The sequence below is a fragment of the Phaseolus vulgaris genome, chromosome 5 (genome assembly GCF_000499845.2).
Source record: "Phaseolus vulgaris cultivar G19833 chromosome 5, P. vulgaris v2.0, whole genome shotgun sequence".
NCBI lineage: Eukaryota > Viridiplantae > Streptophyta > Magnoliopsida > Fabales > Fabaceae > Phaseolus > Phaseolus vulgaris.
The window spans coordinates 34077318-34086293 of NC_023755.2; the positions used below are offsets into that span (position 1 = coordinate 34077318).

Sequence of the window (8976 nt, forward strand, 5' to 3'; positions counted from 1 at the left end):
TGCACCCCAATTCATTATCCTTTAATATGCAACTAATTAAAGTACCTGTTCATAACACTTATTATGTATAAAATATATTTTTCATGTTTCGATTGAAATATAACTAATATCTTAAAAATATTCAAATTATTTAAAATGTAGGGGTAAATTAAAGTTATTAATAATGGGTCACGATTACCCATAGATTTGACTAAAACATGATATAACATAGTGAAAAAAGACTTTTTATGACAGTTCTACAGGGTTTTTTATGACGGTTATGAAGGGGACATAGAATCAGGAGTTATAAAAACTCTCAACTTTCTATGTCAGTTGAAAAATTGACATAGTAAGTTGACTTATTATGACTATTATCTATGAACCGTCATAAAATGTACAAAATATCTGTCATAATATTTTGAGACAAAACTTTCTATAACTGGTATTTCTACAACCGTCATAAAAAATACAACTTACTATCATGGTTCTCATCTGAACCGTCATAGTAAGTGGTTTTCTATGACAAATATTCTTACACCTGTCATAGTAAATAAGACTTTTTATATCATTTATTGTAATAACCATCATAGTAAGTTTGTTTTTTTTTTAAAATGATTGTTTTATCAATTTTCTAGCATTCGTTAATAACAATCATCTGCATATAAATTTTAGACAAACTCATTAATTAATCGATTTTCCCTCATTCATTAATAATAATTACTTACATATCAATATTATCCAGACAATTGCATACAATTTCCAGACAAAACCATTTGTTGATAAATTTTACTTCATTCATTAATAACAATCATTTGCATATCAATGTCATCCAGACAATGACATATAATTTACATAAAAATTCATTCATTAATCAAATTTTTTTCCATTCATTAATAATAATCACCTGCATATCAATGTTTCCAGACAATTGCATAAAATTTCTAGACAAACTTAATCATGAATCAATTTTACTCTATTCATTGATAACAATCACCTGTATATCAATGTTATCTAGACAAATTCATTAATTAATAAGCTATCCAAATTTACATCTTATCAAAAACACTTAAAAAGAATGAAGCTCAATACATTTTAATGTCTTCTATATCTTTATCCTTGAATGGAGATGGATCGTTAAATAACTACAAAAAAAAATTAATCAATAAAAAGTGAAATTCAAAACTAAATAATTAAAGTATTTGAGTAATTCACAGTGCTATCCCATGATAATTCAGACTGATGAATCAATGCAGAAACTCCTTCAACCTACATTAATAATTAATAATCACATCAATATTTAGAATTTTTTACTACCACTCTGAACTCTGGGCAAAGGGTATTCAGGTGCTTACGTGCTTACTGCTTAGCTCGATAAATAGGCCAAACAAGGGAATTCCACTGGAATAAGTGATGTAAAACTAAATATGCTAGTAAAGCTGAACTCCATAATAGTGACACCATGACCTTAAATGTTGTATATACCTCAACAAAAATTCCAAAGTAAGATATTTTCTGGATGCAGCATTTCACTATATCCCCAACTTGAAGTCTAGCCTTTCGTAAGAAACATAAAACAAATCAGAAGAACACTTCATTTCATTGAATCAACAATACATGCTCCATGCTAATTCAAGAAATGCTTAAAAGATCTTCCAATTTTACATCTGGTGAAATTTTATCTTCAACTTTACCATCTATCTCCGGAGATGGAGAAGAATGAGGAGAAAACATCTTAATATCAGTATCAAAACTTGTATGCTTGTACATTGATGGATCCAAGCCCTTCTGTTTTAACCAGGTCTCAAAAGCAAAGAACTTCCATTTGGAATTAAGATTACGGTATGGCAGAAATCCCACCAAGGAACCAAAAGAAACCTGTAAAATGGTTTAATTGAGTTCAGAATAAATTAAAGAAACAATCTAAGACTAAGAAACTGTTTTTAGTTCAGCATACCGCTTTCTAAGTACTTACAATGAAACCTTTGGTATTGCAGCTTACTAGTTCCACATCTTTTTTGTCTCCGGTCTCCCTGCCCTAGTCCAATCAGCATATTCACCTTCCTACAAAATTAAAGAGCATAAGGTTAACACAGAGCTAGGAAAATAAGTAAATAACTCATATAGTCCATATAATCTGACCTGGAAATCTGACACATTAACAACATTCCCTAAATTATCATTGCTTGTTTGACCTCCAAGATTAAGGTAAGTGCTCTCTTCAACAAATTTCGAGGTTTGTTTTGCATATTGATCTAATCTATAAAAAAAATGCATTCAAGTAATTAACCAAAACTGGAATCACAACCATAAACTTAACCATTAAACTATTTTGATATACCTTTTTGGCTTTGCCTGTATTGCAGCATCCACAGGCAACTCCAATCCATAATCAACTGACTTTATATCTAATGATTCTCTTAAATCATTTGGCGCCTGATGTAACTCCAGCTGCTCATGTTGCTTCGGTTCCTAATCAGTCAAGCAAAAAATTATTTTAAAACCAGGCTTACATCACAAAAAAATTATATTGCAAGTAGCAACAAATTTTACATTTTGTATACATATAAAAGACCATAAATGAGAAAGTAAGATTCCCATCAATATGGACATATATGTGATCTCTTTGAAGGGTTTCTTTAACAACACAGACTCTTAATACGACACACTTGGTTTTTATGGTGTTGATACGTCACACTGTTTCTAAATTTCATTATCTGTCCACGAATTCAGAAAGATAAAAACAGAGCTAATATGACACTATGCAATAATACTTCAATTCAAGTCCAAGACCTAACAGCAGATAACATTGAAAGACTAAGTTCAGCACTCGAAATTTCAATACAACAGCAAAGCACATTCTCAGTTTTAAAAAATTGCAAACGCATTCGTAGCACAAGCAATCGAACCTGAAACCGCACGAAGTTACAAAGAGAAGGAGAAGGAGCGCACATGAATACTGCACGAAGGAGAAGAAGTATTTAGGGATTAAGAAAAAAGGAAAAAAATGGAAAACTGAAGTTTCAGTTTCAGAGAAAATGGGAAACGCGATTGAACCAAACCAGCGGAAGGATGGCAGGAGAAGAGAAGCTTCAGCGTTGCATAGTGTGGGAGGAGAAGAGAAGCTTCAGCACTGCGTACTGTGTAAGGAGAAGAGAAGCACATTAAAAAAAAATTATTGTTTAAAAAAAGAAATAAAATAAGTTAAAATATTTATGACATAGTAAAGATTTATTATGACGGTTCTACCTTGAATAGACATAGTAAATAGTTACTGTATTAGTTTTAATTTTAACCGTCATAATAAACTTCATGATTATTACAAAAATGTCACTGCACAATTTGTTATGACAGGTAAATTACACCCGTCATAGTAAGCTGTCATTGATTCTTATTTTTGTACCAATGGTGTTTTAAAATTCTAAATCTGCCTCATGATTGAGACTCATCCCAACTTTCTGTGAGAATAGGACTACGGCTTTGTTTGGATTAGAGGGTGTGGGGGAGTGGAAAGTTGAGAGTGTGAAGGAGTGGAAGTGTGAAGAAAGTTGAGAGTGTTTGGATTGAGGTATGTTAGAGTGGATGTGTGAAGAAAGTTTATTGAAATATGTGAGTGATGTGATTGTTGTAAAGATATTTTGAATTATTTTTAATGTTGTAAATTATAAGATTACAAATTTATCCTTATGTATATAAAAAAGAAAAAAAATGTGTATATTTTAGTTAATTAAAATAATATGTAAAATTATAATATAAAAATAAAATAAATAAATATAATTAAAAATTTAAATATAATTATATTATTTTTCATTTTATTAATTTAAAATTAATTTTGTTAGTTAAATTAATGTATTTAGATAGTTTTAATATTATTTATGATTACTTAATGTATATTATTTTAAATTATGTTATTATATATTATATATTAAACAAAACCAAAATTAATAACATAAATAAATGTACTCCATGTTCAATTTAAGAGGCTTCAACAAACTGCAGGTGCATAGCAAAATGTGAAAATGTGAGGGTAAATTAGTATTTCACCTGCTGCTTACATGGACTTTCCTCCTCTCCCCCATCCATCTTCGCATCCCATAGAGGATCCCAAAATTAACCTTTCCACAAATCCGTGCTTCCAATTCTTCGCACATCTGCGGATACAAACATGCTTGATTTCTAACTTCTTCGCTGCTCCCACCCTTCCATCTGCGGATCCAAAGCCTAAATCCGACTTTGACTTTATCTATTACCTAATTCTACATCAATTCATTCATCAATGATTCATTTCCTTTACATTCTTATCTATTTCTTCATCCTATTCTTTAGATAGAGGATTATCTTGTGTCCGAAATTTAATAAAGTGTGAAGCTCGTAACATGCAAACGATAAAATTTCTACCTTTAAATGGTTTATGAGAACATTTGTTTCATAAATAGGAAAACATACTTTCAAAATCTCACTTTCTCAATTAATTCACATAATAAAAAATATATATTATTTAAATAACTCTTTTAAAATAAAGTAAAGGATCTTTTAGAACAAAATGAGTTATGACACCACTATTATTATTCAACGTGAATTACAAAACTTTTTTAAAATCTAACCTGTTAAAAATAATTAAATTATAATGAATAAACTATATAGATCTCACATTTGATTTTATAAAGATGACTTGAATTTAACTCAATTTTTAATAAAATTTAACTTTTACTTTCATCGTAACATAAACTAATAAGTTAATAAAATGGGTCGTGTCAGCAGACCGTCCAGTTCGCCATTATTTAGACAAGATGGGTCAACTTTTTGAACCTGTCAACCCGTATTGGTCCAGTCTACCTAACTCGTTAACTTGGCAGAATGAGTTAACTTTTTTAACCCATCAACTTGTATAGATTCGGTTCGCTTAATCGATCAACTCGACGGGCCACAAGTGGTGTGGGCTGGATTAACCCACCCTTCTTTATTTTTTGCACTTTTAAAAAGGATTCTCATGTTTTTGGAATTAAAATTGGTGGTAGTCAATGCTTTATATAGAACTTTAATTATTTACATTAATTTCTTTATACATCATGTGATTCATTGAATTATTGTTGATATTTACTTGATTTTGTTAGACATTAAACTTTCTTTGATTAGAATATTAAACTTTAATTCAAATTTATTGTGCATTCTTACTTTTTTTTATTGTCCAAAAGCTATATCAATGACTACAATCAAGTAAATAGTCCAAAATAAAAAAACAAAAAAAATGAAAACTATGATAGGGTGGGTTACTAATTTCAACCAAAATAACCTTAGCAGGACAACCTGATTTGTCTCATTTTTTACGGGCTAGTGGCGCGGGTCAAAATGTGTCAAGGAAGCCTATTTTGCCATCCCTAAAAAGTAGGAGAATAAATATGCTCATAGTAAAAAAAATGGAATTCATCCATTGAATCATGTGACAATATAAGCGATAATTGATACAACAATTTGATCTCAATAATTAGCAGAGGGTGTAAAGAGCAATGTTTGAACATAATCATCAACTGTAAACGTGTTTCGATCATCTCCATGTTGATAAATTACTTGAGCAGTTCTAGCCATGTTAAGAGAAGCCTTCATAATTGAGAAAGGCAAAGAGGTTGTGGTCAAAACAAGACTATTTAACTCTGGCCATAAGTTTCGGATAAATCGTCTTATATGCTTTCTAGCAACATTTTCATCTGAAATATTATTTTCTATCATCAGACACTGTATGCTGCAAGCATTATCTCCTCTTTCTTGTTCCTCCTGAACATCAAACATCAACAACTTCTCAGCAGTGCCATTTTCTTGTTCTAATATATTATTTTTAACTAATAACATAAGATATTTATGAATTATGATACGCTTGACATCAAATCAATTAAATGAAAATCAATACCTTTGAGGTTCCTAAGTCGTCCCAAAGCCTAAGAATTTCCCCCGAACATGAGAAAAGTCTTGGGTATGGGTTCATCATGGAAATGGTTTCCTTTGAGAGGCCATCCCCAATGAGAAAAGTTGCATGCACCAAGGCCATGTATGATCCTGAAGAAATCACTCCATTATCCAAATATTCTTGAAAAGTTGGCACATATTTGTTGTTGAACCATTTGGCTTCTTTTAGAAAAGCTTCAAATATGTCTATCCACTGCACCAATTAAGAAAAATCTCTCATTAGCCTCTTACTCACACATATATATAGTTACATACATGTTTCAATTTGAAAGGATATTTAAAAGCTTACAGTTCTTTTCAAGCTAGAAATAACATTTTGTCCATGCTCCATTTGAATTTTGTATGCAATTTCGTGGGTGGTGTTATACAATGCCAAATAGCTTATCTTCATATATTCAGGCAATTGTTCCATCGCATCAAGATCCCACCTGTAAATAAAAGTGGTTTCATATTTTGATTATTAAATTTACTAGTTGATTTTAACTTAGACAAATTTGAGATGCAAACCTTTTGATTGCCTTGGTAAAAAGAATGAGTTCATCTAATGTGCCGTAAGTGTCGAAGATATCATCCATAACTAGCAAAATACAAATGGTTTTTGTAAGCTCAATGCGACAATTTGAATAACACGGTTCTGGAAATATTCCCATTGTCCATAGAAAGCACTCTGCTGGTTTATCTCTAGCAAAACCAAGCCTTTCAGCAAGTCCCAATTTATTCCACCACCTGATCAAGTAAAAGTAAAAATCAAATATTGCATATTAAAAGAACATTTTGTTTTTCATAAAGTAATAACTCAAAAAGATGTAAAAAAATCTAAGTAGGAAATATATTTTAGAAAATTAAGTACCATTTGACAAGAAACATGGACATATATATTGACCCTTTATTTTAGTTTCTCCAAAGTCCACCTTTCTCAGTGTGACTCAAACTAACAACACCCTTTAGATAAAAAAAAGAATTATCTAACAAATATAAAGAGCACAAAATTACCTAGAGATTTCTGCAAATTCTTTTTGGTGCATTGACTGAAGCATGGCGTAGTCTATCTTTGCCATTTCCAAAAGATATGGCATATGGCTACTTACTTGGCTATATTCTTTGATGTAGTTTCTAGCTTCTAACCTACTCATCCTTAGGTGTCTCGGAAGTGTTAAGGCTCTGGCAACAAGATTCCCTACATCAGGACTTAGATGTTGGAGTGATTGATGGAGATGAGCCGTGGAGAAGTCCATGGCCTTTTCTAACACTTCTTCACCTTTTGCACCTAAATATGATGCCTCATACATACTTAACATTCCCCAAATGTCATTGGTAATTGATTCCTTGAAATTCCCACTCTTGTCTAAAAATTTCTTGAAAACATCTGTGACAAAAGACACACTTAATCAAATTAGCAAGTGTGTACAACAACATTCCAAAGACTAAATAAGAATAGATTAGTGAGTAAATTTTATAATACATATTTAATTTTTCAACAAAGTCAAGGAAGCATAAAATGAATAAATTTCAATAAAGGCAAACTGGTTCAATAAAGTTAAATGTAAATAATTGGGAATCATGCTATTTTTTTTTCTTATTCCCTTTTACTCCTTGTTGCTTTCATGAGAGAACAAAAACAATACACAATGTTGCAAATGAATGTACCAGAAGAAGTAGGCCAGCCATTATTTCTCAGTAGTCGAAATTGAAGAGTTGTGGAAAAGAGGTCTTCTGAAAAATCCCAATCCCTTAACTTTCCAAGTTTTACATTGATCTCTTCTTCAAAATGGTGTCCAATTCCTAACCTTTGAATGGTGTCAATTATCTTCAATGTTTTGATTGGATCACTTGAGTTTAACAATGTCTCTTGGCTCCTTCTTTTAACTTGCTCCATTCTTTTTGTCCCAAGATCAATTAGACTAGGCACCTACAACCACCAAAATGAGAAAATCCATTAAAGAGAAAATGGTGAAAATTTTGAAAGCTTGTTATGACTCTTGTACTTTTTCATACTTTATATTGACTTTTCTCGTATAAACAAAGTAGTTTCAAACAAGATTATTCATACAAATATAAAAAAATGTAAAAAGATTTATAATATAAACTGAAGTCTTACTTTTTCATCACAATAATTTATGATCAAAATTACACTAGTTATGCAAAAAAATCTTATTTAGTAAGTCCATGTGTTTATTTTTTCTTCATGTTGCAACTTTCTCGTTTTTATTTTCGAGATATTTTAAAAATATTTATCTATGAAAAGTAAAATAAAATGGAAGGTTTATGAAGAAAAAGAATTCCTAACTTGGTAGGTAGCGAGTTGAAGGTGTTGTGGAGGTTTGTCTAAGGGAAGAAGAAAAGAGTGGAAAGAGGTACAGACCTTTTGAGTGAGAGGGAGAGAGTTGATGGATAATTGCATGATGGTTGGTGTTGATGTTTTGCAGGATAAGTTCCGTAGTTGATTCATCGATGGTGGCCGATTGCGATAACCAAACGAGGTAAAAGATGAAACTCCAGGTTCTGTAACTGCACTGATTATAGTTGAAGAAGACATTGATGAGTTTTTGTGGTAAAGATGTGGTATGTGGTGGCTGGGATAGACCTATATATAGACTCACTCGTACTCACGCGTTATGCCTGCCCAGTTGTTCACTTCCATGCAGTCAGAAACAACGTGCTTATATTTTAAATATGTATAATTTAATTGATTTAATATAAAATAATGAAAGAGAGAAAAATAAAATGAATAAAATAGTAAGATAAATTTTAAATTTTATTTAAATTATTTTTCCTCCTCTGCTCCCTCGGTCAAATGAATAAATTTTGTTTTTCTCGCCCACCATTGGATAAATTTTGGAAACATAACAAATCATCGTCCACAATTGTTTCCCTTTGACTATCTTCTACGAACTAGTTGAGTTCAAACACAGATGTTATATTTTATTTAAAAATATGTTAACAACAGATAACCTGAGTTCTAGACAACCGCAGTCGGCACCTCGGGCGTCTCACACCAGAAACTCATTTCACAACATTGGCGGCTTATACGGGACACTA

At 31.2% G+C, this 8976-nt stretch overlaps 2 protein-coding genes across 2 annotated transcripts; both read right to left on the bottom strand.

Moving 5' to 3' along the window:
* Positions 1-1601: 1601 nt before the first annotated feature.
* On the bottom strand, positions 1602-3102 carry LOC137834505 (uncharacterized). The gene is made up of 6 exons (XM_068642535.1): positions 3039-3102; positions 2886-2935; positions 2318-2448; positions 2119-2236; positions 1952-2040; positions 1602-1854 (listed from the first exon to the last, which is right to left on the bottom strand). The coding sequence occupies exons 2-5, from the start codon at positions 2928-2930 to the stop codon at positions 1978-1980; spliced, it is 357 nt and encodes a 118-aa protein (XP_068498636.1). The 5' UTR covers positions 2931-2935; positions 3039-3102; the 3' UTR covers positions 1602-1854; positions 1952-1977.
* Positions 3103-5362: 2260 nt separating this feature from the next.
* LOC137835520 (probable terpene synthase 11) lies at positions 5363-8484 on the bottom strand. The gene is made up of 7 exons (XM_068644059.1): positions 8300-8484; positions 7585-7846; positions 6931-7303; positions 6445-6663; positions 6227-6365; positions 5882-6130; positions 5363-5748 (listed from the first exon to the last, which is right to left on the bottom strand). Exons 1-7 carry the CDS (start codon positions 8471-8473, stop codon positions 5455-5457), a joined length of 1710 nt encoding a protein of 569 aa, XP_068500160.1. The 5' UTR covers positions 8474-8484; the 3' UTR covers positions 5363-5454.
* Between the last annotated feature and the right edge of the window lie 492 nt (positions 8485-8976).

Excerpts from the sequence above, each read along its gene's own strand:
- LOC137834505 (XM_068642535.1), bottom strand. The coding sequence starts at position 2,930 with ATGTGCGCTCCTTCTCCTTCTCTTTGTAACTTCGTGCGGTTTCAG. Across the intron at positions 2,449-2,885 it reads GTAACTTCGTGCGGTTTCAG|GAACCGAAGCAACATGAGCA; the intron begins GTTCGATTGCTT and ends TTGACTGATTAG. Across the intron at positions 2,237-2,317 it reads ATACAGGCAAAGCCAAAAAG|ATTAGATCAATATGCAAAAC; the intron begins GTATATCAAAAT and ends TTTTTTTTATAG.
- LOC137835520 (XM_068644059.1), bottom strand. The coding sequence starts at position 8,473 with ATGTCTTCTTCAACTATAATCAGTGCAGTTACAGAACCTGGAGTTTCA. Across the intron at positions 7,847-8,299 it reads CTCTCCCTCTCACTCAAAAG|GTGCCTAGTCTAATTGATCT; the intron begins GTCTGTACCTCT and ends TGGTGGTTGTAG. Across the intron at positions 5,749-5,881 it reads ACGACTTAGGAACCTCAAAG|GAGGAACAAGAAAGAGGAGA; the intron begins GTATTGATTTTC and ends TTTGATGTTCAG.